The sequence below is a fragment of the Neoarius graeffei genome, chromosome 13 (genome assembly GCF_027579695.1).
Source record: "Neoarius graeffei isolate fNeoGra1 chromosome 13, fNeoGra1.pri, whole genome shotgun sequence".
In the NCBI taxonomy this organism is placed as follows: domain Eukaryota; kingdom Metazoa; phylum Chordata; class Actinopteri; order Siluriformes; family Ariidae; genus Neoarius; species Neoarius graeffei.
This window is the reverse complement of record NC_083581.1, coordinates 29,946,695-29,974,649: the sequence shown is the minus strand read 5'-3', so window position 1 is coordinate 29,974,649 and position 27,955 is coordinate 29,946,695. Positions and strand designations below refer to the sequence as shown.

Here is a 27,955-nt window from a genome sequence, read left to right as displayed (position 1 = left end):
TTTCGCTCATTGTTGTTTAAAGCTGTGTATTTTAATGAGATGGAAAGATTTCCCAAACCAATAAAAACAGAAAATGCACTTAAAAAAAATTATAATAATCTGTTGAAATCTACAAGTTAAAAGTGACTTTCTTTAGATGAGGGGAAATGGTGTCTGAAGATTTTTAACAACTCTTTTTACCTCGCAAAGGTGACTGCGTATGGAGGAGAGCTGCGCTACAAGGTGCGTTATGAGCCCGGCGCCCGCTCAGTGGTGATCGAGAACAAGCCTGATGTGGTTCTCCAGGGCAACAACATCTTCCTGGAGCACTACTCGCAGACCAAGACGCTGCCCCGAGTCCCTGCCACCTTCGTCGTACCTTTCCGAGAGGTGTGTTAATGCTGACCAAGTGCAGTTTGAGTGTTTAAATTGTGCTTTCGTGCTCTAAGGAGGTTGGTTCAGTTCCACCAATTGGAAGGCTGTTATTGAGGCCCTGTGCTGGAATAATAAAACTTCTCAGACGATGCTTTTGACTTTGGAGTGGTGCTAACTCTCTAAATAATTTCTTCTAGTCTGCATGGAGGAGAGCTGATGGACAGCCGTGCACCAGAGAGCACCTGTTGATGGCCCTGGCTGACCTCTCCGTCTTCATGATCAGAGCCACTTACGCAGACAGCATGGCCGAGAGCAGGTGCCTGCGCTGTTTGTTTTTATAGCTACGTTTAAAGTTGCTGAAACAAGTTTATCATTTATAACAGCTTCAAACAGTCATTCCCATGACAAGCCTATGGCTAAGGCTTAATGGTTAGAGAAGCAGCTTTGGGACCAAAAGGTCGCTGGTTTGATTCCCTGGACCAGCAGGAATGGCTGAAGTGCCGTTTCATATACCCCTGATGAATAAACATCATCTCCTTCCAGAAAACTTCACCAGATCAACAATTGAACATTTTTCCTTTAATCTGTTTATTATTAGGCTTAGATTACGTAAAACATCAACTATATAAGTCTGAGAATGAGCGGTTACTATAGAAACGAAAACGCATTCGAATCATTAATTTTAAACCTGTACTTCCTGACCAATCAGACACGAGAACTTAAAAGTGATGTAAATATTTTATAATACATGTACTGACTGATCTTCAGATAGAAACATGATTATTTCTGTGGTCTGGGTAGGCATGGAATAATAATAATAATAATAATAATAATAATATTGGCTGTCTTTTTTTTCTGTGGTATCAGATATATTCCATTCAGCTAGCATGACCCTGAACAAGTCAAAGACGAGTTCAATATCATGCTAGCTGAATGGACTATATCTGATGTACCGCGGAAAAAAGCCAGCTATGCTATTAGTATTGTTATTATTGTGTATACACATTCTTTTCGGGTGTTCAACAGTCTCTTTTAAAATTCTTTCAATCTTCCGTATTTAACGGTGCAAACCTGGCGGCCACGTTCATTTGCAAATTATCACAGTCGCTCACTAACGCGGAAGTTTTACGTCTCTGACGTGTGACGTCATGTCGTCTCGACACCCATGCAATATCGTGAACCATATTCAATGCTCATTCTCCATTGGGTAGAGTGATGTAATACATGTAGGATAAGCGATATGCTAACAATATTGCATGCTATGAAATTTGCTAGAAGGGAATAGAACACGTTTTTATTCCATCGAAAAAGTGTCCTGTATGGATAATAATTCGCGATATTTGGTCCACAATTTGATTTTCCAATGAAATTTTTGAAAAGAAAATTAAATGAATGAATAAACTTTTATTACCAAAACAAAATGCAACAGTTATTTTCCCATTTATCAAGTTAAATATCTTTTTTGTTCAATTAAAAAAAAAAAAGTTTTTCATTTTCGTCAAAACCTACAATAAGTTTTGTTAAGGTTGGAGTAAAATGTAATAGCCTATGAACTAAAATATTCCTTTTATTAAAAATGAACAAAAGTTAATGACAAATTGGCCTTTTCTTAAACTTTTAAACATTTGTTCTCCCTCTATTTGCTTCTCTTTTCTTTATCTTTCAGCAGTCTGCAAAAAGAGAGCTTTTTTTGTACACAATCACACAACACCTCTTTCCCATTTTAGATCTGTTTTTTGTGTTTTCACAGCATTAGAGCTGTGTTACTTCCACCCGTGGTGACGTCACGTGCAATTACAACGCCGTTACAGCTCGGAAAACTTTAGAGATTGTGCAGCCTGATAATAGCCATGAATCATTTTTTTATTTCCTCATCACACAATACATCGTTCCATGCCTAATTCATTTCTTGGTTCTGTGTTCTGCTCAGTGTTGCTGATATCCAGATGGATATTGCGGTGCCACATTTCACCGGGAACGAGAGGGCTCTTGAAGTGGAAGAATGCGCCTGTCCTCAAGGATACCGAGGCCCGTCCTGCCAGGTTATAACACGCCCACTCAAACTCTTGAGTCTGTAAACACTGAGTCGTTAAACCAGCATTCCTGGCAGGATGAGGATTAAACATTTAATTATAAATCTATAGCCTATTTCCTTTTTGCCCGTTTTGTAGTTTGGGTGGAGGTTCACATTCTCTGTGAATCATCAGATTGAGATGTTCACTGCCAAACAAACAAACGTTATCAGCTCTCAAGATATCACGCGTCAGTGTGTGAACTTGTCGCCCTGACTCGTGCTTTGTGTTCAGGATTGTGATTTGGGATACACACGCATAGGATCAGGCGTCTACCTTGGCACCTGTGAGAAGTGCGAGTGCCATGGGCATGCGAGTAGCTGTGACTCCGAGACAGGCGCATGCTTGGTGAGTGAGCATTCCTACACACACACACACACACACACACACACACACACACACACACACACGCGCGCACACTAGTGCATATTCAAAGTGTATCCTAATCCTTGTATGTCGAAGTGGTGTTACTGAAGTTGCCAATGTTACCATAAATTAAATAATTATAGAACTGATATGTCCATGATATTACTTTGCGAAAGTGTTCATCCTCTCCACAGTAGGTTGGAGTTTTTGTAAACATGTACAAATAACTGATCAGTGAATGAAAATGTACAATAAACAAAACAGCCACTAATTAGCCAGTGAAAACTCCTCACCCTGTTAATGTTTCAGCTTTTCCCCATTTGTGATGCTGGCAGGATTCAGAGTCTAGACATGACTCACCGTCTCAGATTTTGTCGCTCTGTACAGCCTTGCCACTGACCTCATAAAACATGTTGAGTAGGAAATAAAACACTTTTTTTATGCTAGGAGCTATTATCAGAAAACCTCAAGCATATAATTACTGTTCCAGCCATGGAGTTGAGTGTTTTCCAATAACAGCATGTCCAGAGATGTTTTATTCCTCTTGCACCACAGCAAGCTGCCAGCGGTTGTCATTTTTAACTTCTTATCCTTTTATTGTCCTCGATCATGTTGTGGAACATGTGGGGAAACATGTTAGTTTGCAGTTATAGTGGTTGTAATGGAAGCCTTCCATCAGCTGCATCTATTTTTAATAAGTGTTCTACCCAGGAATAAAAATAAATCCCTGACTTTTGGGTGGCAACAGGCCGCCCTGCAAAACCCACAGGGCCACACGGCGCACCAAAGGGAGAATTTTGAAAAAAGGGAGCCCATTTGGTGGCATCTGATGACTTTTTTTTTTTTATGAGCAGTTTATGGTGGTACTGACACGGTCACTTTTTATCCCCTGCTGGCCGAAAGGCCCGAAGGGAGGTTATGCCGTGGCAATGTCTGTCCATCCCGGGAAGGGTACTCACATTCTGAAATCAACTCCTCTCGTAATTTTTGGAGGAATTTCACCAAACTTGGCAGGATTCTTTGTTATACGTCGGTAATGCGCATATTGTAATTTTGTTAAATTGGGTCGCATTTTACCAGAGTTACAGCCCTTGATTAACAAAATTATACTTTGACAATTTCACGAGTGGTTTTTTTTTTTCCTTCTGAAATCAACCCCTCTTACAATTTTTGGACGAATTTCTCGAAGCTTGGCAAAAGGCCTTGTTCTATGACGGCAATACGCATATTCCGATTTAATTTCGTTTGTGAAAATTTTCCCCCGAGTTTTGACCCTTGATTAAATAACTTGTACTTTGACAATTTCATGAGGGTGTACGCTGTTCTGAATTCAACTCCTCTCACAATTTGTAGAGGAATTTCATCAAACTAGGCGGCACGGTGGTGTAGTGGTTAGCGCTGTCGCCTCACAGCAAGAAGGTCCGGGTTCGAGCCCCGTGGCCGGCGAGGGCCTTTCTGTGCGGAGTTTGCATGTTCTCCCCGTGTCCGCGTGGGTTTCCTCCGGGTGCTCCGGTTTCCCCCACAGTCCAAAGACATGCAGGTTAGGCTAACTGGTGACTCTAAATTGACTGTAAGTGTGAATGTGAGTGTGAATGGTTGTCTGTGTCTGTGTGTCAGCCCTGTGACGACCTGGCGACTTGTCCAGGGTGTACCCCGTCTTTCGCCTGTAGTCAGCTGGGATAGGCTCCAGCTTGCCTGCGACCCTGTAGAACAGGATAAAGCGGCTAGAGATAATGAGATGAGAATGAGATTTCATCAAACTTGGCAAAAGGATTATTTGTTATATAACAGTTATACGCATATTGAAATTTCGTTTAATTTGGGCAAATTTTCCCAGAGTTATGCCCTTGATTATTAACAAACTTGTACTTTGGCAATTTCATCAAAGTGTGCTTGTTTTCTGAAATCAACTTCCCTTACAATTTTTATTATCCCCCACTGGCCGAAAGGCCCGAAGGGGGATTATGTCATGATGTCTATCCATCCGTCCTGGGAAGGGTTCGCACCTTCTGAAATCAACTCCTCTTAGTTTTTGGAGGAATTTAACAAAACTTGACAGGATTCTTTGTTATATGTCAGTAATACGCATATTGTAATTTTATTCAATTCACTCGCATTTTGCCAGAGTTATGGCGTAGTTGCCGGCGGGGGATATTGTGCTGTCAGAGCACTCTTTGTTACTGTTAACATGGTTGAAAAGGTTGCTACAACAAGTGGAGGTCTGTGATGCTGTGGTTTGCAGCATGGGGTTCACATGAGCAATAAATAGTCATCATCTGACAACAATGATTTTTCCAGAGCGTGTTGACCATATAATAATGCTGTTTTATTACCTGAACCGCTGCCAAAAGTTTAAATGAGCTCTGTTGCAGTTTAAAAAAAAAAATAGTAATAATACCCCCTGCAGATTGCATTTATTGCACAAATGCCACAATCTTGAGTAGCACCTTTATACTTCGGCCTACTCAATACTTCAAACGCCTTAAGAAAACATTTAGACTAATAACATTATTTTTTCAGAACATTATTCTTTCATCACTATATTTTTGACCACTCAGCTATTTTAGAATAAAAGTTACCTTTCCCTAAGCCAGAGAAACTCCTTTAGCCAGTTTTCATCAAAACCAGATGTCCTTTGCTTGGTCCTTTTTTTGCCCTCTGGCAGCCTATAATCTTCAATTTTAGACAGATCTACCATGTCAACAACATCTTCGGTTTCACTTCACTGCCATCTCTTTCTGGCTTTTCTGTCCTACTCTTGTTTAGTTGTCAAAAATAGGAATCTATGGGGCGCTGAGCGCCATTGGAGCCTTTTTTTTGGCATGATTGAAACATGGAGATGTATACCCATCACACAAAAACCATAAACCGCGATCTCGCCCGCGCACTGAAGCGTCATGGTACCAGTACAGCAGCAAAGTGATTTGAGGAGGTTTGTTGTGATTGGGGATTTCCCAGGGGCATTTCCGGTCTGCCGGAGTGCATCATGGCAGCAAACCGGCCCAAAACACTGATTTTCCTTCAAAATATGCCCCAAACATCGCAAGGTAGGAATCTGACATGATTTTTTTTTTTCCCAGAGCGTGTTGGCAAATTTAAAGCGTGTCGGCATGAAATTAAAGCGTGTCGGCCCCGACACGCAGTGGCGCTCCGGGGAGAACAATGAATAAGTTAATAAGACAAAAAATGCAGATTGTCCAGTTTCCAAGAAACTGGAAGAAGCAAAGTCTTCTGTCCAGACACTGGAGACTCCTCTATAAATGTTAAATTATCATCTCATAAATAATCATAAAGCTTCAACAAATAATTAAATGTTTATTCAGGTTACTACTTGGCTTAATTGTGGCACGTCCAATATACAAGTCCATGTGAAAAAGCTGTTACGAGAGAAATGATAATGTATTAGAACAAACACATTCATTTAAAACCATGTTCTTGAGAATGAAACCTGAGGGTTTACAATGGTCCGGCGTCATGTGTGTGATTACTGACTGACCTTCTTCCTGTTACAGCAATGCCAGCACCACACAGTTGGGTCCAGATGTGAAAATTGCCTTGCTGGTTTCTATGGCGATCCAGTGACTGGCGGTGTACATGCCTGTAGACCATGCCCTTGTTTTGGGCCCACCTCTGGAAGCAGGTTAGTCCTACATGACTATATGGCCATATACATAACTTTTAACAGTTATTCCACAAGATCGAGTCGTTCGTGAGCTGATGGCCGACAAGGCGCGTAGCACCGAGTTGGCTATAATCCATGTCTGACAAGATTGAGTGGAATAATTGTTTTATTCTATCCATATTCACTGGATTTTGAGAAACGGAGCAAATTTTTTTTTTTTGCAAATTTGATAAATAAAAGCTTTATACAAAATGTATGACAAAATAATTTCCACTTAGAATGTAAACAAACCAGCGAAATGACCGTAGCAATTTGTGAAAAATGCTATAATAATAATTCTTGAAAAATAACGTATGTTCTTGCCATCCAACACTTCCGTTCTATATTTTGTTGACTTGTATTTTCTGTGGGTTTTTCTTCAAGTAGAGTTTTTATTACGTCCTCAGTTGCTTCAGTAAAATGCGCTGCCTTCCCCCCCCACACTCTTCTTTTTTTCTCTACTCACAGTATATGAGCTGATAGCCTAGTAGTAGAATAGCCAATCAGTGTGTGCAATTGCTCATATCTAGTGAATGTGGATAGAATAATAAAATATATATCAGACTGTACGAGACTTCCTCTCCATATATATTCTCTCTTCCACAGTGAGACGAAATCTTGCTACTTGGACAGCGATGGACAGCCGACTTGCAATAACTGTCCTGTTGGTTATACTGGAAGGCGCTGTGAGGGGTACACTCTCCATTCCTTTTCGTAATCTTGTATTTAGGAAATGATTGGCCTGCTTTTTCCGTTGAGTGTTCTGGGAATACTGGGCTGGCCAAGCTGCATATGGAGAGGTCATCCTGTCAGGCACCATGCTGTGTTAACCTTTCACCTCTCTCTCTCTCTCTCTTTATTACGGTCATGATTGTATGAACTCGAACCATGCATTAACCCCATCCATACCAGTGAAAATGTCTTTGAGGCTTAGTTTGTGAAAATTACTGAAAGAAAACTAGTCTATTTTGGGGTAGCTAATGGTAAAAGTGGAATCTTGTGATTTTAACACAAGTCTTAGATCATAAAACTTGCAATGTTACTGATCTTTGCAAAGCGTTCCATGGCTATAGACTCTCCTCTCTAATCTGGGACATTTTTTTTAAAGCCTATTTGTTTTAAATCTACCATCTTTGACAATTGTTCAGCAAAATATGACTTGTAGAGGCGCTTGGACCCCTTTTAGCTAGCTTTCTTTTCTAAACCTCTTTCCTCTGCTTTAAAGTGTAACCATCTACGAGGTTGTGAGGTTGGAAGGTTACCAGTCATGTCCAAATCTTCTAGAATTTTTCAGCCTGGATGAAATGTGAGCATTTAATTTGACCTCTTTGTGAATCACTGAGTGCCAGGATTTGTTTACTGTCCGAGGTAGGGTTGTGATGTGTACGAAGTGTCCAAGAAACTTGGTGCGAAGCGCCTTTCTCCGATTATGGCCGTCAACATTTGAAGAAGCGAGAGTACTGACAACTAGGGCGACTTGTATCCAGAAGAACAGCTGGATAGAATCTTCTCCAAGGATCGCGGTCATGTAGTTTATGCCGTGCTGATTAAAGGCAGGTTTTGGATGGGAGCCAATATGGGAACAAGCTCAACCAAAGGGAAGATGTTCTTTTATGGCCTAAAGCTGCACACTGAAAAATCCCCCACAAGAGCTTCCAAGCCAAAAGGGTACTCCTCCAGAGTGCACGGTCACAAACAACATAACCCTTGGCAAAACTTGAGGGTTTTCTTTGTAAAAACATTCAGCCCTGAAACTTTACATCAGAGCTTCAAAAGAACATGAACGGCTTCAACTACTAGTTGAGCATGCTGGAGAACAACACATCAGACATGAAGGGGTGATTTGAAGAGCATTAGGAAGCAGAAGAATTAACCAGAAAGTCTGAAAATAACAGGAAAGGCCAAATGAAGGAACTGGAATACACAGGCTAAGCCACCTTGAGGGTTGGACTAGAAGTCTTGGCTGTACTGTACTTGGATTGACAGATCTACAAAATCAAACATGCTTATTCATTCACCACTAGTAGGCTTTCCCTACTATAATGAGACCAGAATAGGGGAAGCCATGGCCTAATAGTTAAAGAAGTAGCTTTGAGACCAAAAGGTTGCCAGTTTGAGTCCCTGGACCACCAAGAATGGCTGAAGTGCCCTTGAGCAAGGCACCTAACCCCCAACTGCTCCCCAGGCTGCTCTGGGTATGTTGTACGTCACTCTGGATAAGAGCGTCTGCTAAATGCTACTCTTGTGATCTCACCATAGCTACTACCAGACCATCTAAGACCCCAGGAGGACAACGGTCTCCAAAACTAATCCCACTTTTCAATAAAAAAGACTGCTGTAGGGCAGGAAGTCCATGCAACTCTACCTCAGGAAAAGCTGTTAATTCTTATAAAAATGACACCCAGTCCTCATAGGATGCCCAGTTATACCAACTCAACATTTATATAAGAATGGACAGCTTGGCTGGCTGAATCCATGTCCGTCAAAGTCCCTCTCATACCAGAATCTGGTCTTCCCAGGCAGTCTCCTGTCCCAGTAAACTGTGGGTGGTAAAAGAGAGCAACTGGACTTGCTTGAAGATTCTTGAAGACGTTTCACCTCTCATCCAAAAGGCTTCTTTAGTTCTGTCTGACTGTCCCAGTACTAACCAACTCTTTAAGGCCTATGGGTGCGGTGCCAATCTTCATTTTGATAGTCCTCGGCTTCTCGCCTATACAGCTAGGGTTACAGTGGGAGGCTAGTCCTCTGGTAACCACGAGAGTTTGACTTCCCTATTCGCGTCTGTATTGCAGCGTGTCTTGCCAGATGGTAGTAGGTACCATTTTTATGATGGTCTTTGGTATGACTTGACCGTGAGTAGAACTCGCAATCTCCCAGTCGAGAGGCGGACACACTAACTACTAGACCAACTCGCAGTAATTAATCCAAGAACAGCATCAAAAAGTACAACAGCTCTCCTTTCACAAAGTATTCGAATACAACGTCAACCAAATTCAATACTATATTGACTAGGGCTACACTTGAAACTGAACCTCCCCCAAGCTCACTCATCTACCACGTTACCAAGCAATCCAAATAAAGAAACTTGGAAATAAATTGACACCAAACAAAAATGAGGCTACCTGTGCAGTCTGGTTCTTCATGGTTGGCTTTGGTGTCTTTCCACTTTCCTTCGCAGTGTGGAGTTGAAATGACTACCTTAGTATCGAGATTTCCAAGAAAAATGGGTTTGCCATGTTGCACATGTAAAGAGAACACTTTTCAATAATGTTTTACGCCAGGCCTGATTAGTCTCACCCAGAGATGGACAAAGTACCCAACTTCATTGCTTGAGTCAAAGTACAGATCTCACTGGTCAAATGTTACTCCGATACAAGTGAAAGTTGTCCAGTCAAATTTTTACTTAAGTTAAAGTACTGAAGTACTTGCTCTTAAAAATACTTAAGTATTAAAAGTACATTTTCTGTCAATGCATTGTTGTATTATTGCCACAACACTTACGAAACCTAACGCCGTTACCAAAGACAGAAATGTGAATTCACAAAATGAACGCATGCTGTGCCATCATGGTGGTTTAACATTAAGCTAGCTAGTCAGTGAAACTCCACTTGGCATGCTAGCAAACGCTTTTCAAACTTGAAATCATATTGGGTTGCTAACGCTACTAGAAAACAAAGATTTCTATATTGTTTATTTGGCAAGATTATGCTAAAACATATATTTCTGAAAGGACTTCAGATAAGTTAACTTTATTCATGTTAGCGTAATTCCGTTTTTACATGCTAACTAACAGTGTCCAAGTTAAAGGAACAGTCCACCATACTTCCATAATGAAATATGCTCTTATCTGAATTGAGACGAGCTGCTCCGTACCTCTCCGAGCTTTGCGCGACCTCCCAGTCAGTCAGACACAGTCAGACGCGCTGTCACTCCTGTTAGCAATGTAGCTAGGCTCAGTATGGCCAATGGTATTTTTTGGGGCTGTAGTTAGATGCGACCAAACTCTTCCACGTTTTTCCTGTTTACATAGGTTTATATGACCAGTGACATGAAACAAGTTCAGTTACACAAATTGAAACGTAGCGATTTTCTATGCTATGGAAAGTCCGCACTATAATGACAGGCGTACTAACACCTTCTGCACGCTTCGGCAGCGCATTGATATCTGAGCTCCGTATCGATGCGCTGCCAAAGCGCGCAGAAGGTGTTAGTATGCCTGTCATTATAGTGCGGACTTTCCATAGCATAGAAAATCGCTACATTTCAATTTGTGTAACTGAACTTGTTTCATGTCACTGGTCATATAAACCTATGTAAACAGGAAAAACGTGGAAGAGTTTGGTCGCATCTAACTACAGCCCCAAAAAATACCGTTGGCCATGCTGAGCCTAGCTACATTGCTAACAGGAGTGACAGCGCCTGACTGACTGGGAGGTCGCGCAAAGCCCGGAGAGGTACGGAGCAGCTCGTCTCAATTCAGATAAGAGCATATTTCATTATGGAAGTACGGTGGACTGTTCCTTTAACTAGCTATGTGTCAACGTTAGCTGTGGACAAGGCTACGGCAACTTGGCGGGTAAATCCATAGAAAGGTCATTTGATTAACCAGACTGCATGTTATCGCTAGCTCTAAAAGCACAGACAACTTTGTTGCAAGCTTTCTCTTGGAACAAAACGTTTACATACCTAAATATGCTTCTGCAGGTCGGACGGCGAGTTTTTGTAGGCCGTGACGTGGTTCGTTTTCAGCAAGCAAAGCAAACATTTAAAACAAAACGACTCTTTAATCCTTTCAGAAAACTGAAACATGGGTTCATGGGCCATGAGTGCATGCGTTCCCCAGAAGAACTGCCTCCTTCCATTCCGCCATCAACTGATCGTGTTAAATAATGCTGCTGAGGAATCACTGAACTTGATTTTATACAGTCTATGGACGTGACGTGACCCTAGTGATTACTGATAGGCTGCTTCATAGTAACGAGGACCTCGACAGAAATGTAGTGGAGTGAAAAGTGCAATATTTGCCTTTCAAATGTAGTGAAGTTAAAGTCATAAGTTTCCAAAAAATACTCAAGTGAAGTACAGGTACTCAAAGTGCACTTAAGTACAGTACTCAAGTAAATGCACTTCGTTACTGTCCACCTCTGGTTTCACCTCATTTGATTGACTGTGTTGTTTCTCGCCTCTATTCTAGATGTGCCCCTGGATACACTGGCAACCCAGAACATGGACAGAGCTGCACTCCAGGAAGAGGTATTTATTTAATGAGCATGTAGTTTATTTATTTTTTATTGCAGGATACGGTTTCATGAAACGACTGGACGCGAGTACATTAAACTTGGTTAGAAAAACATTAGGAATCTGTTTCCTTTTGAAGCAGCTTTGTTTGATTTCCTCTTTCAAGAGTCTTCCTGTGATTTTTCTAACATTTGGCTGTTCTCAGAGAGAGTGTTTTTAAGATGAGACAAATGTTAATAAGGACTGTAGAATCCTGCTTTGCTTTGCATGGTGGCTCTGACTGAACAGAGATTTCCTGTTTTGCAGTGAGTTGCCAAAACTGCGACCAGCGAGGAAGCGAAGACTGCATTTCAAACAGGATCTGCCGCTGCAAGGCATGTACACGAAATTATACGAACACCTTTATCATGCCGTTTGGCCAAGAGGAGGATTTTATATCTCTCTTGTGTGTTGTCAATGTGCAGATGAACGTGGAGGGTCCATCATGCTCCAGCTGCAAGCCTGGCACCTTCCATCTCAGCCTCGCCAACAAAGATGGCTGCCTGGCATGCTTCTGCATGGGAATCACTCAGCAGTGCTCCAGCTCGTCTTTGTACAGAGATGTTGTAAGGCCTTCAGACATGCTTTCACACTTTTCCAACCGGTGAAGATCTGAACACTGTTAAGAGTTCTCCTTTCTTTGGATCTATCGCTCATCACCACTTAGATCACCACTGTCTTTGCCCCCGGGAACACCCAAGGCTTCGCTCTCGTGAACCGGCAACGCACCAACCGCGTCAGCGACGGCTTCTCAGTGGAGATGTCCACGGACAGAACGCAGCTCTCGTTCACCAACTTCGACCACCACAGCCAGGAGCTTCACTTCTGGCAGCTACCTTCCAGCTACCAGGGAGATAAGGTACAGTCTAGTGGTTTTAGTATAGTGATGCATTCCACACCTCCAGTTAATTCACACCAGTCAGTGATCTCACTCGCTCTGCCAGCTTTGCTTTCCTTTTCATGTTCAGCTTTGCTAACATTATGGATGGCGAAAGCGGATTATTTTGGACTTTTCTGGAAACAAGTTCCAACAACTCCATTTTAGATGAACGGCTACTGCAGACTCATGCTGGTGCAAGGGCTAGACTGGTGAAATCTAATTTAAAAGCCTGGGTGAAGACGCAATCCGTTTCACCAGGGGTAATTTCACCATTGTAGAGCCAATAGTTGGATAGAGTGCAGGACCTTTTCTTTTGGTTCTCTCGGGGAAGCCATGGCCTAATGTTTAGAGGAGCGGCTTTGGGACCAAAAGGTCACTGGTTCGATTCCCTGGACTAGCAGGAATGACTGAAGTGCCCTTGAGCAAGGCACCTAACCCCCGGCTGCTCCCCAGGCTGCTCTGGGTGTGTTGTATGTCGCTCTGGATAAGAGCATCTGCTAAACGCCTGTAATGTAATGGTTCTGCATGTTTTCACACACTTAATTTGCATAGATGTAAATCTCCATCTTTGTACTTTATAGAAGCAGACTCCCTTTAAACGATTGAAACGTTCACACAAGGTAAAGCGGAATGAGTGGAATGCGTGTTTCAGTTTTGTACGGACTTGATGTGGGTTTTTTTGTTTTTTTTTTAAAATAAATAAAGCAATGTTGCTTGTCCTGTGGTAAATTTCAGTGATGTGTTGTACTCGTGTGCATGAAACAACTATAAATTGAAGGGCAAACACAAAGCAGTATTTTATTAGTCAGGCTAACATCAGTATACATGCAGTACCAGTCAAAAGTATGGACACGCTTTCTAATTCAATAGTTTTTCGTTATTTCTATTAATTAAGTCACTTCATGTCTTAAAGTAATGATGGATGTCGTTCCTCTTCATTTAGTTGAGTCGTTCTTGATATAATATGGATTATTACAGTTGTGGAATAGGGCTATTGTATTATTTGTATTTTTATTATTTGCTATTTACTGTTTGATTTCAGACGCATTGAAAGATGCAGCATCCTTAAGGAAAAGGGAGTTGTTGTTTTTTTTTAAGTTAAAGGTAGACTACCTTTCAGATTTTTCAAGTGTAGGTCATAAAAAGAATTTTCCCCGACACCCAATTATTTTTGTTTAGTGGAGCGAAAGCGACTGAATTAGAATCACAGACTTCCAATTTTATTATTTTTTTAATAGAACAATTAATGAATTTAAGGCCACGTGGCCCTAAATTCTCCGCTATTTTTTTCCTCCTTCACCATGATGCAATACAAGCTACTACGTCATGCATCACATGGTGGGCTTTCCCCGTTTGCGCAAGGCATTGTGGGATACAAATTTGAAACAGGAGAGAAAAATGGAGGATGCGAGTGTGCAAATGAAACGTGAAAGACCGACTACAGTAACAGAAAGCGAGAAGAAAAGACGTTATCTACGAAGGAAGGGAAACGCAGGACCAAACTAATAAATATCGGTGCTCAGCAAGCACCTCGTTGTGATCAGCTGTTCGTTTAGCAACAGAATGATGGAACGGTCAGTGCACGGTCAAAGTAAACCTGTAGATGGCAGTAATGCAACACTGTGGATGCCAGCTGCTGTAAAACCCAAAAGAAGAAGTTGGTAAACCTGTGCATTTTGAAGGCCAATTTATGCTGACAACCCAGTCCTCGCAGATGGCGTCGCAGATGGTGTCTGCGAAGCCCCCCCCCCTTCGCAGACGCTCCGCGCGCACCTCTTAAAAATTGTGACCACTGCAGACAGCCTCGCAGACAGCCTCGCAGACAAGAGGGCTCTGAATGGTCCACTCTACATCTGCTGTACACGCACTTCCGCTTCCTTACTTTCCCGGTTTGGTTTGTTTTCACGACCGCCATTTTTAAAAACACGAGCGAAGATGGAGCAGCACGAAGAGCGATTGATCGAGGAAGTGAGGAAGTACGTACATCTATACGACTCCAGTTCTAGTCATTATAAGTAACCGGAGGATAAACCCTCCACTAACCACACCCACCAACTACTCCTAGCGATTTCACGACTTCGCGCCCCCTTGCGTTGTGGCGGTGAATAACATCGCGCACGCCTATTACTCCCCGCTCAACGATAAATTACAACTGTCTGCGAAAAGCTATCTGCGAAAGCCTTGTCGCAAGAGCATGCAGAGGCCTTGAGATATTACAAATATAAACGTATCACAATGACCAAATTTCAGAAGGAACAAAATTTCACCGGTTTTATGAAATCGAAAGGCCGTCTAGCTTTAACGAATGTGAAATACAATATGTTCCAGCTGAAAGAAGCTGCCTTAAACAAGTGATTTGAGGAAGGACTGTATTGTGTTGGCAGGACTGCAATGGTATCCATTGGTCTGCTGTAGAGATTACAGGGAGGTGTGGTATATTTATAAAACCGGGATGACTCTACATTGCTTGAGGGACAACTTATAAAAGGAAAAAAGCCAAAAAAAAAGTAAATTGGAGTAGCCAGACAAAACCAGCAACGGTGTCCTCATGACGCCTCGGATTGGATGGAGACCAAATGCTTGTCCTTGTTGCTTGCTCGACTCGACTTGATAGCATGAGAAGTGTCGTGTATTCAGGAATGAAAACTGATAATACTTTACATGAAGAAACTTTTTAGGTAATCTATACAGTGTTTAAATTATATGAGCATGACCACTGCCTGTATGACATACAAATATACCAACCCCAGATGAGCACTCGGTGAGTTCTTTGGTATCTTGATGCATCCCCTGAGTGGAAACAGAGTCCTGCATGTCCTTGTGTGTGCACGTCATTGGAAGTCCTTGGATTTCTTGCTTTGGTTTCCCAGTTTTCATTGCTGACCCATGGGTCACTCTGGTTTCTGTTCACTTTCCTCCGCCCTCCTTCCCCAAAGTCATCCAGTAAACTCGACGATGAAATCTGGGAGCTCATCAGTAATTTCTCGAAAGGGCCGCCTGCCTCCTTATTCTCTTCATCCTCCAGTTCGGCTTCCTCCTTTCCAGTCAGAACCTCTGGTTCGGCAGGACGTTCAGGCGGCCATGCCCGTGTTCCTCCTTTACCCCCGTCAGCCTTACAAGCCTCTGTTTGGGCCTCTGGGCCCCACCCTGGTGCACCAGGCCGTTCCCCCTACCTTACCACAGTCAAGGTAATGAATAGTCTTTCAGGTGTTTTCCATTTTAGTTAGCATAAAAACGTAGGCCTTTAATGTACACATCGTAGCTCTTTTACGTAATTAGATCCAACAATGGTTTGATGCTGGTTTGGGATGTTGGTCTTACTGACAGGATAAGCTCAGAAAAAACACAGTGGAACCATCCAGTGCTGCTCTACCCGGCTCCTCCAGCAAGGTAGTCGTCCATGGCATCATGTCAGTGAAAATCTTGGGAAAGTACCACCCTCTGGAGGAACAGCTAACCTGAACCTTAGCAAGGTCACCCAGCCTTTTTGAACATCAAGCCATACGGTCATCATGAGTTAACTTTTAACAAAATGTGTTCTTATTGTATGTAATAAAAAATAAATTGGTTAATCAGTTGCTAGCCTTCAGATTGTCAGACGGTATGCAAAAGTTAATCAGTCTCGGTGACCTTAGAGTGGTTCTTGTCTGTGTTTCTCCTGGATTTTTCACACCAAAAGTAACTTTTGGAGAAATGTTTTATTTTCAGCCACAAGATAAACACCACTAAATATCTGAGGCTTCCTAGTTTCACCCAAGATTGTTTTGTTTGAGTTGATTAGCCATTAGGAACCTGCAAGCCTGTTCTCTGATGAGCTGCTCTCCTCTGCCTTGCTATCCTGCAGTGCTTTTCTTTTTCTTTCTGTCTGTCATCTGCTCATGTTCTGGACCTTTCAATCTCCATGTGCTCCAGTACTCTCTGGTCTACAATGGTTTTAGCTTGCACTCGGACGATGTGCTCTTCTGGAAGCTTCCTGAGAAGTTTCGAGGGGACAAGGTAATTAATCCTGAGTTGACTCAGGTGAGAGTGCTGATTTAAACTCTCACCTTATTTGCTCTAAACTGTAGTACGCAGGAATTGATTTGAGGAGGGATGAGATGTGCGTAATAAGATCCCCATGTGAGTTGTACAGCTGAAATGGTGTGTAACATAAGTGCTTCTGCAAGTAATTTGCGAATAAATTTGTCCGTAAACAATGCGAAATTGGCAGGAAACCTGATGGATGTACGACTCCTGATGTATGACTTTGTCCATGTAATGTGAGCCTGAGTTTTACATAATTCAAGTTATGCTGCTTTAACTTTTAATGACAAAAATGACAAACCCAACTGGGTCCTCTTCATGATATTTTCCTGTGATCGTTTCCTTATTCTCCTTCACCAGGTTCAAGCCTACGGAGGAAAGCTCAAGTACACCATCTCGTATGTGCCTGGGCCGCGAGGCGCTCCAATCGAGGACGTAGACGTTCAGATCATTGTAAGTAATATTTCAAATGGCACACAAGTCAAAGAGTTGTTGGTTTTAAAAATGAACCACCTTACCCATGGCGTTCTTATTTCCAGGGCAATGACATCACCCTCCTGGCTCGACAGGATTGGAGAAGGGGGCTGGCAACAAGAGAGACCCGTAACTTTGAGTTTATCTTCCGAGAGGTGAGCTGAAGCAAAAATACTTTCTGTTTCAGAATATTCTAGAGTTGTTTGATGTATACAGTGTCTTGCAAAAGTATTCGTCCCCCTTGGTGTTTGTCCCGTTTTTTCACATTACAAGCTGGAATTAAAATGGATATTTGGAGGGTTAGCACCATTTGATTTACACAACATGCCTACCGCTTTAAAGGTGAAAATTGTTTTATTGTGACACACAAACAATAATTAAGATGAAAAAAAAACAGAAATCTGGAGTGTACGTTGGTATTCACCCACCCCAAAGTCAATACTTTGTACAGCCACCTTTTGCTACAAGTACAGCTGCAAGTCTCTGAGGTATGCCTCTATTAGCTTGGCACATCTAGCCACTGGGATTTTTGCCCATTCCTCAAGGCAAAACTGCTCCAACTCCTTCAAGTTAGATGGGTTGCGTTGGTGTACAGCAATCTTCAAGTTATGCCACAGATTCTCAATTGGATTGAGGTCTGGGCTTTGATTAGGTCATTCCAATACATTTAAATGTTTCCCTTTAAACCACTCTAGTATAACTTTAGCAGTATGTTTTTAGGGTCATTGTCCTGCTGGAACGTGAACCTTCGTCCCAGTCTCAGACCTCTGGCCGACTCAAACAGGTTTTCCTCCAGAATTGCCCTGTATTTAGTGCCATCCATCTTTCCTTCAGTCCTGACCAGCTTTCCTGTCCCTGCAGATGAAAAATATCCCCACAGCATGATGCTGCCACCACCATGCTTCACTGTAGGAGTGGTGTTCTCAGGGTGTTGGGTTTGTGCCACACATGGCATTTCCCATGATGGCCAAAAAGATCAATTTTAGTCTCATTTGACCAGAGAATCTTCTTCCATGTGTTTGGGGAGTCTGCTACATGCTGTTGGGCAAACTCCAAACGTGATTTCTTCAGCAATGACTCTTTTCTGGCCACTCTTCCATAAAGGCATACAGCTTAAAGTGGTCCTATGGACAGATCCTCCCATCTCCGCTGTGGATCTTTGCAGCTCCTTCAGTGTTATCTTTGGTGTTTTTGTTGCATCTCTGATTAATGCCCTCCTTGCTCAGTCTGTGAGTTTTGGTGGGCGGCTTTCCCTTATCAGGTTTGTAGTGGTGCCATATTCTTTCCATTTTGCTATAATGGATTTAATAGTGCTCCGTGGGATATTCAAAGTTTGGGGTACTGTTTTATGACCCAACCCTGATCTATACTTCTCCACAACTTTGTCTCTGACCTGTTTAGAGGCTCCTTGGTTTTCATGTTGTTTGCTTAGTAGTGTTGCAGAGTCAGGGTCCTTCCAGAACAGGTTGATTTATACAGATGACATTATGTGACGAATCATGTGACACTTTGATCGCACACAGGTGGATCTTAATCAACTAATTATGTGACTTATGAAGTGAATTGGTTGGACCAGCTCTTATTTAGGGGTTTCATACGAAAGGGGGTGAATACCTTTGCACACTCCAGATTTCTGGGTTTTTTTTTTTCATCTTAATTATTGTTTGTGTCACAATAAAACAACAGTTTTCACCTTTAAAGTTGTAGGCGTGTTGTGTAAATCAAATGGTCCCAATCCTCCAAATATCCATTTTAATTTCAGCTTGTAATGCAACAAAACGGGACAAACACCAAGGGGATGAATACTTTTGCAAAACACTGAAAATGGTACTGATTTAAATTAGTCTAAGGTGACTTATTTAATGACTGACAGCATTTTTTCTCATGTGTTGTGTAGGAGTACTGGCAGCGTCCTGATGGAATGCCCGCCACTCGCGAACACCTGCTGATGGTGCTGGCCGACCTGGATGACATCCTGATCCGAGCTTCGTACCACACGGTCATGCGGTCGTCCAGCATCTCGGGGGTCAGTATGGAGATCGCCGTGCCTCACTATACCGGCCAGGAGCGAGCTCTGGAGGTGGAGCAGTGCCGCTGCCCTCCGGGGTATCAGGGCCTGTCCTGTCAGGTATGACCAGTTCTCAGTGCCATAAAGAGAGAGGATTTAATACCGAAATTACACACATCGGTATTCAGACGTAACTCGAGACAGTTGTGTCGGACTGAAAACTTCTGCGTCTCGGTTTGACGTGAATCTGACCTGTGTTTTAGGACTGCGCTCCAGGCTACACCCGCACAGGTGGAGGACTCTACCTCGGCCACTGTGAGCTGTGTGAATGTAACGGTCATTCTGACTCCTGCCACCCAGAGACTGGCGTCTGCACAGTACGGTGCATCCATAACAATCATTATTCTACTGTAGCATCTATCCAATACTTAACAATTGTTCCACAAAATCGAGTCGTATATGAGCTGATATAAGCCATGTACGCTAAGGTTGAGTGGAATAACTGCTTTATTCTATCCACATTCACTGGATTTTGAAAAACGGAGCACTTTTGTTTTTATTTTTTGCAAATTCGGTCAATAAAAACTTTATACAAACATCCGACAAAGTAGTTTCCGCTTAGAATGTAAACAAGGTGGCGAAATGACAGTAGCAATTTGTGAAAAATGGCATAATGATTTATTGAAAAAAAAACGTTCTTACCATCAAATACTTTTTTATTCCATATTTTGTTGGGTCTTTTTTTTCTCTAATTTGTTTTTTTGGGGGGGTTTTGTTTTCGAGTCGAGTTTTTATCTCGTCCTCGGTTGGTTCAGTAACACGTTTCGCCATTTTGTTTTTCTCTACTCACGGTATATGAGCTGATAGCCTAGTAGTAGAGTAGCCAATCAGAGCACACGATTGCTCATATCCAGTGAATGTGGATAGCATAATAATTTTCTCATAGCAGTGGTTCTCAAAGTGGGGTCCGTGAGGCATAGCCACTTTAAAAAAAAAAAAAAAATTGTTTCATTAGTGGAAATCACAATCTCACATTATCAAAGTTGTTATATTTAGGGGGCCAAGCATAAAAGTCAACTCGGACCGAATGCGATCAATCAGTGGGAATTTCAGGAATAAAGATCCATGGTGCAAAAAAATAAAAATATTCATGAAACTACTGCTCTATAGAGTCTGGAATAACTTGCTGACTTTTTTTCTCGATAATTTGAGATGCTTTGATGTTGAACTGGCATTGTAGTGGTATAAAAAATGTAAAGTGTTTTTACTTGAGGTCGAAGCTGTCCTTTGACGAGGTTTTCTCTGTGTTGACAGAACTGCCAGCACAACACCATGGGTGAGCTGTGTGATCAGTGTGCTGCTGGTTTCTTTGGAGATGCCAGTGCTGGAACCCCAGAAGACTGTCAGCCCTGCGCCTGTCCCCACACTGACCCAGAGAACCAGTTAGTCTGAAAAATAAAACACTGCTATATTATTGTGTTTGTATGGCAGTCTGGGAAAATCCTGAAAACCACAGGAATTCCTGAACTGGACGAAAAGCTGTCGAATTTTGAAACCTGCTTCCCTCCAACAGTGAAAAAAAGGAGGCATCGGTGCATTGTGGATATTTTGACCGCCAGCATCTGATTACAAAGTGAACTGCTTAGGCTTGTATCCATTTGTCTACAACTTGGGTCAAAACATGACCTTCACTCTGTGAGGAACATTTACATTTAGCGCACAAGATCTTTAAACCAGGCTTGTAGTACTCAAGTCCAGGACTCATTTCATCTCATCTCATTATCTGTAGCCGCTTTATCCTGTTCTACAGGGTCGCAGGCAAGCTGGAGCCTATCCCAGCTGACTACGGGCGAAAGGCGAGGTACACCCTGGACAAGTCGCCAGGTCATCACAGGGCTGACACATAGACACAGACAAGCATTCACACTCACATTCACACCTACAGTCAATTTAGAGTCACCAGTTAACCTAACCTGCATGTCTTTGGACTGTGGGGGAAACCGGAGCACCCGGAGGAAACCCACGCGGACACGGGGAGAACATGCAAACTCCACACAGAAAGGCCCTCGCCGGCCACGGGGCTCGAACCCGGACCTTCTTGCTGTGAGGCGACAGCGCTAACCACTACACCACCGTGCCGCCAGTCCAGGACTCGTGCCCTAATTTTAAGGACTCGTGATTTGACTTGGACTTGAGCACTGATGACTCGAACTCAGATTTGTAAATTGGAAACGAGGACTCGGATTTTTTCTTAATTTTTTTTGTAACATGCCATAATAATTTGGCATCAGATATTTATATCTAATGTGCATCTTCACACTACTCAAAGCTATCAATGTGTTTTAGTGTGCGCGTGTGTGACAGCTGCATCATTTGTGTCGGACTCGACTCAAGATTTTTTTTTTTAATGGCTTGGACTTGACTCGGACTTGAACACTGGGGACTCGAGGTTTAGTAACTCGACTACAACACTGCTTTAAACACATTGACTGACTGCTATCTCTGCGTTTGCTAAACTCGCTACTTGCCCAACATGATCGTTGCAGGAAGGTAGCGTTCGCAAGATTAAAAAGCAAATAAACACATTTCAAAATCATTTTGGTGAAATAGCTTTCTGGACAAACCCAATTCTGAGCAAAACATGAATCTTTTTTGGTGATCAGCCCCAGTGACCTCTGATGGGTTTTCCGAGACGGCTATCCGAGAAAATCTATCCGCTACAGCAGTTGCACAAGCTTTTTAAAAATATAGCTAGCTATGCATGTAATGAAATATCAACAGACAATGAATCGCGATAGAAATTTGGAAAACAATTAACTGTGATTTAATATCAAGCTGCATTATCTCTTAGATTTTTCTTGCTGTCATTGTGGTGTTTAGACAGCAGAGTGTGCAGTAATGTAAAATAGGAAAAAATGCATGCGACTTCACTGTAGGTAGAAGTAACACAGCTCTAAAAAGCTGTAGAAGTTTATTCTGAAAAGGCCTATTTGTTATTAGCTTTTCATTTTTAATGCAAAGGAATATTTTTGTTAATAGGCTATTATATTTAACTCTGACCTTTTACAAATGTACATAAATATTGTTGGTTATTAAGAAAATGAAACAAAAGGAATATTTAAGTTGATAAAGATTAGGAAAATAAATTTGATTTTTTTTTTTTTTTTGTTAATAAAAATTTTTTTTCCCAAAAAAATGGTGTGGGAAAATCGAATCGTGAACCTAATATCATGAATTGGGTGACTGGTTACATGCCTAGTGCTAGCTTTTAAACAGCATTATAACTTCTAGAGTATGGTTTAGTAATACCGTTTCTGCACTTCCTTATTAGAGCTTTAAACATTCAGCTTGCTCATGTCACACTAACACACGCACACATTGAATATCAGCATGTAGGACAATGGAATGGAGTGTCATTATGAGCAATTTATGCAATGTGTTTGTTTAATTTTCTTTAGATTCTCGCCCACTTGTGAGAGTCTGGGTAACGGAGACTACCAGTGTACAGCCTGTCAGCCGGGCTACACAGGGCAGTACTGTGACCGGTAAGCTGACACATTCTTACTCCTGAGCAACGTATGTGTGTGTGGTTTTATTTGGCTGTAAGTCAGTTACGTCACTTTTTAAACAGGTGTGCACCTGGATATGTTGGAAATCCACAACAGAGGATCAAATGCCGGCCGTACGATGGTGAGTGGTTTCTTTGAATTGCAGCAAATGAAACGTGGTTTTTTTTTTTTTGAACTTTAATTTTTTATTAAACAACACAGTACAGAACATGAAATTCCTTGACAAGACTATATAATAAGCCTAGCAGTGTAAATAACAAACATATTTGACCCTGCAGCACTCAGAGAGCAAAAAAAAAAAAAAAAACATCAAGGCACATAATTTGGGTTTTCTCTCAAGTAAAGAGGTAATCTACTACAGGTGACCATCTCCTCAAAAAGACATCAGACCTCAATTGTAGTTGAGCAGACAAAGCCTCCATTTCATACACCTCCCTCAGCTTCTGTTTCCACTGAGTCACTGTAGGTGGCTGTGGTTTCCTCCAATTTAATGTCACTATTTTTCTTGCTGTCATCAATAGTATATGCAACAAATACTGTTGGTCTTTAGTGTACATGTTTTCAGGAGTCTGATCGAGTAAGAATTGACTTGGGTTAAATGATAAGTCAATGTCCAAAATTTTATCTATCTCATTCTTTATGCCCTGCCAGAAAAAAATGATCTCTGGGCAATCCCAGAATATATGTGAATGGTCTCCGACCTTTCCACACTCCCTCCAGCAGTTCATTACATCAGGATCATTTATAAATGTTGAAACCACCAGGGGTGTCTTAAAGAATCTTGTCTTCATCTTCCAATCAAACTCCTTCCACATGTTACTATTAATGCCCTTGTGACATCTCATACATATTTTTTCCCATTCATCGTCCTCAATCACGATGTTTAGTTCTAGCTCCCATTTCCTTTTAATGTAAAAAGTATTACCTGGTATGTCCAACATCAAGTTTCGATAAATATGAGAGACATGATTTTTGGTAGGTGACTTATGTTTGATTATATTAATGAAGTATTTTTCCATGTTTGTTGGAGTATTTTTAATTGTATTCCAATCTTTATGGTTCATAATGTAATGCCTAATCTGAAAATACCTAAACATATCAGTTTGGGCTAATAAGAATTTATCCTGGAAATATGAAAATGGCTGTAAAATATTATCACAAAATAATTGATCAATAATCTTTAAGTCTATTTGTGCCCATCTCTTAAAAGTGATATCAGTAATTGAAGGTGGAAATTCTGGGTTTCCAACTATTTGCATGGCCCTCGAAAGGGCATCTGTCCCCCTAATTCTCTTTTGAACTGTCAACCACACATTTAAAGTGTGTTTCACCCATATATTCTTAATTGTTACCTTCTTTTGAGACTGCTTACTAAGGAAAGCCAAAACAGATAAAGGTATGCCTGGTAGTGAATTTTGTTCTATATCAACCCATCCTGTCTCTGTGTCCATACTAATCCAGGCTACTATCGCATTTAATTGCGCTGCCCAGTAGTAGTGTTTTATATTAGGGAGGCCAAGGCCACCCCTATCCTTCCCGAGAGTAAGTGTTTTAAGTCTCACTCTTGGTCTCCTATTCTGCCATATAAATTTAGATATAAGCCTGTCTAACATATTAAAAGCTGATGTCGGAATCCTGATTGGAAGAGACTGAAACAAGAATAAAAGTCTTGGCAGGAGACTCATTTTAACAGCCTCCACCCTACCCAGTAGAGACAGGGGCAGCACATCCCACCTCACCAGATCATCTCTCATTGTGTCAAATATTTTTTTATAATTTGCCTGATACAATCGTGTTATTTGGGGAGTGAGTGTGACCCCTAGATATGTAAAGCCCTGTTTAGATTGACGAAAGGACACTGTATCATCCAGCTGGCTAGGCCAAGTCCCAGAGATCATCATTGCTTCCGACTTGGAGCAGTTTATTTTATAACCAGACACTTGACTATATTCATTGAGATTTTGTAAAAGAGACGGAATTGAGGTGATAGGGTTTTCAATAAATAATAATATATCATCAGCATATAAAGCTATCTTATGTTGATTACCACCCTCATCTCTTATTCCTTGTATATGGGGATTACTTCTAATTAATTCGGCTAAGGGTTCGATACTAGGAGCGAATAGTACTGGTGAGAGTGAGTCCCCTTGCCTAGTCCCCCTTCCCAGCTCAAAAAATTCAGAACATTGGCCATTAACTCTAACTCTCGATCTCGGGTTCGTATAGAACACTTTAATCCAGCTAAGAAATGTTTGATTAAAACCCATGTGTGTCAGTGTCTGTTCTAAAAATGTCCAATCCAACCTATCAAAAGCTTTCTCAGCATCTAAGCTGAGAAGCATTGATGGAATTTCTCTGTCAGCAGCAATACTTTGTAGATTTAGAGCTCTTCTTACATTATTGGTGCCCTGGCGTCCGGTAATGAACCCTGTTTGATCTGGCTTAATTAGTTTCTTAATATATCTTTGTATTCTGTTAGCCAGGATAGAGGTCAAGATTTTTAGATCCTGACAGAGCAAACTTATAGGCCGATAGCTCATACATTGAGTGGGGTCTTTCCCCTCTTTATGTATAACAGTAATAATTGCCTCTGACCAGGATTTTGGGGGATCTCCTTTGTCCAGTGCATAATTATATACCTGACATAGGATTGGAGCTAACTCATTAACAAAAATTTTATAGTATTCCCCCGGGAAGCCGTCTACCCCTGGAGATCTATTATTCTTTAACCTTTTAATATTTGCTATTATTTCCTCTGCAGCTATGGGTGAACACAGCATCTGGGCCTCCTCATGTGATAGTTTGTTCAAATTGATTAAATGAAAAAGATTTGATATCTTCTCATTTCTTCCTGCTAATTCCTGTCCTTGGTATAGCTTTTTATAATATGAAGCAAATGAATCTGCTATTTCGTTTGGCATAGATGTGGGTCTATTAGTATCAGGGTGTTTAATTTTTGGCACAACACGGCTAGCTTGAGCTTTCCTTAACTGAAATGCCAGGAGCCTACTTGCTCTATTACCCTGTTCATAGTATTTACCTTTTGTAAATCTTAGCATTCCCTCTGCTTTATATGTTAATAACTCATCTAGTTTTTGTCTTTCCTGTTTTAATGATTCTAATATGATTCTATTCCTTGATATTTTGTGTATTTTTTCCAACCTTATAATTTCAGTCTCCAGTTCTAATCTCCTGGCTTCCCTTTGTTTTTTAATCCTGGAAGTAATTTGAATAATATGTCCCCTCATAACAGCTTTAGCACCATCCCATAAAACAGAAGGAGTAACATCTCCAGTATCATTTATTTCAATATATTCTTTCAGTTTATCACGTAGTTCCTGTTGGATTAGGGGCTTGTTCAGTATTGAGACATTAAGTCTCCAATATCTGAATTGTCTTTCTTGACCTAGTTTTATTTTCATTATGACAGGGGCATGGTCTGACAAAGTAATGGGTTTTATCTCACATTCCATCACCCTATGTATATCAACCTTTGACACACAGAACATATCTAGTCTAGAGTAACTACCATGAGCTAGGGACATATATGTGTAGTCTCTATCTCTGGGATGGTGATATCGCCATACATCTATCAGCCCCAGTCCATCCATCATTCCCAGGACCGAAGTTGCTTTTCTAGATTGGGGCCCCTTCTCCACTGGTAGTCGGTCAACATTTGAATTTAGTACACAGTTATAATCCCCACCAGCTACAACCATTCCCTGACCTTCATCTGCCAATATGGAAGCTATTTTCTTAAAAAAATATGGACAGTCCTCGTTTGGTGCATACAAATTCAAAAAGGTAAATCTATTTCCCCCAATTGTACCTCTTACCATAATATATCTGCCTTCTTTGTCCTTAATTACTTTTTCACTACTAAAGAAAACTGATCTACTAAATAGAATAGCTACCCCCCTCTTCCTCCCTTTCTCATATGATGCACTGTATATTTGTTCCACCCATTCCCTCTTTAATTTAAGGTGTTCTGCCTCAGACAGGTGAGTCTCCTGTAGCATTGCAACTGAACATTGTAATGTCTTGAGCTGGTTAAGTATTTTTTTCCTCTTAATTGGATTTCCCAGACCCTTGATGTTATAACTCACTACATTCAAATTATCCATATAACAGAACCTTTAGTCCTTACTGTCATTACAATGCCTTCTGATCAAGATATAAATGTTAAGTGCAGGATCACAAATAATAAATGTCAAGGAATGAACACAGAACTGAACAGAAAATAAACATATAGTTATGACTTCCAAGTCCTCAACCAGCCCTTCTCCATTAGTGGCCAGTTCCCGTTTGTAGCTGGGCGGAGAGTGGCGAAATCCCTCCGGGATACAGTCATTGCGTGTAGTAACAGCAGTCCCCCTCCATGGGGTGCACTGCTGTGACCCAAAGGCTGAGTGTAATTCACTCATGTTAAGTCATTTGCAACCGCTGTCACCGCAAACCAAAACAACCAGCTATTATGCAACTCTATCATTCTGGTCTCGACAAGTTTGAAATATTAATGACATTATAAACATGCATATATCTAAAACCCAACAACAACAACAATAGGGGTATAATGAAAACAATTAACCATATAGAAAACGTATTCATGGCAAATCTGTAACTGTTTAAATGTTAAGTCAGCCTCACTTCAGTAAGGTCGACTTACTTACGCCAATTCAGTCACTTCAGGGGAAAAAGAACCTGCACTCATCTTCTGTGAGCAGGATGTTCGTATTTCTCCGCCGGCCTCGGCTGTCCTGTCTCTCCCATCTATGCCTGGTCAATGCTCTTTCCATTTTATCCCGCTCATCAATCCTGATATGGATATTCATGTCCCGAAGTGTCGGTGCTGCGTCCATCAGCGTCTGGAAGGTCTTCTCCTCGGAGCCCACTGCCATCCTCAGCCGCGCCGGGTACAGACACCTCGCTTTAACATTCTTCTGCTTCAGCTGTTTAATAACATATCTGACCTGAGCACGTTTTCTCTGCAGCTCTGGGGAGTAGTCGTTATCAAGGTAGATTTGCCTGTTGATATCTTCCATCTTTAACATTACTGTGCGTTGTGCCCAGGCTGCCCGTAGGATCTGCTCCTTCACTGTGTAGTCGGCGAATCTAACTACTATGGAGCGCGGAGGGTCATTTTCTTTTGGTTTCTGCATAAGTGCCCTGTGAGCCCTGTCAATTTTGATGTCCTCTTCAGTCAGAGGCAAATCCGTCAGCACCATCGGAAATAACTTTCTGACAAAGCCCACCATGTCACCTTTCTCGCAT

General features: G+C 41.5%; 1 protein-coding gene across 9 annotated transcripts in view; it reads left to right on the top strand.

Annotated features, from left to right (window-relative positions):
* The window catches only part of hspg2 (heparan sulfate proteoglycan 2), a 272,884-nt gene that overhangs the window by 130,397 nt on the left and 114,532 nt on the right, over positions 1–27,955 (top strand). For 7 of the 9 annotated variants that reach the window (XM_060937478.1, XM_060937480.1, XM_060937481.1 and 4 more), the window contains 21 exons: positions 190–369; positions 552–670; positions 2,285–2,396; positions 2,661–2,774; positions 6,305–6,432; positions 7,060–7,146; positions 11,648–11,706; positions 11,998–12,065; positions 12,156–12,296; positions 12,398–12,589; positions 13,192–13,230; positions 15,547–15,798; positions 15,938–16,000; positions 16,523–16,606; positions 16,994–17,086; positions 17,173–17,262; positions 19,005–19,235; positions 19,379–19,492; positions 20,430–20,557; positions 22,574–22,660; positions 22,747–22,805. In XM_060937478.1, coding sequence (XP_060793461.1) covers positions 190–369; positions 552–670; positions 2,285–2,396; positions 2,661–2,774; positions 6,305–6,432; positions 7,060–7,146; positions 11,648–11,706; positions 11,998–12,065; positions 12,156–12,296; positions 12,398–12,589; positions 13,192–13,230; positions 15,547–15,798; positions 15,938–16,000; positions 16,523–16,606; positions 16,994–17,086; positions 17,173–17,262; positions 19,005–19,235; positions 19,379–19,492; positions 20,430–20,557; positions 22,574–22,660; positions 22,747–22,805 — 2,440 coding nt within the window. The remainder of the gene's footprint in view (positions 1–189; positions 370–551; positions 671–2,284; positions 2,397–2,660; positions 2,775–6,304; positions 6,433–7,059; positions 7,147–11,647; positions 11,707–11,997; positions 12,066–12,155; positions 12,297–12,397; positions 12,590–13,191; positions 13,231–15,546; positions 15,799–15,937; positions 16,001–16,522; positions 16,607–16,993; positions 17,087–17,172; positions 17,263–19,004; positions 19,236–19,378; positions 19,493–20,429; positions 20,558–22,573; positions 22,661–22,746; positions 22,806–27,955) is intronic. The other 2 variants (XM_060937484.1, XM_060937483.1) reach the window with 1 other exon arrangement.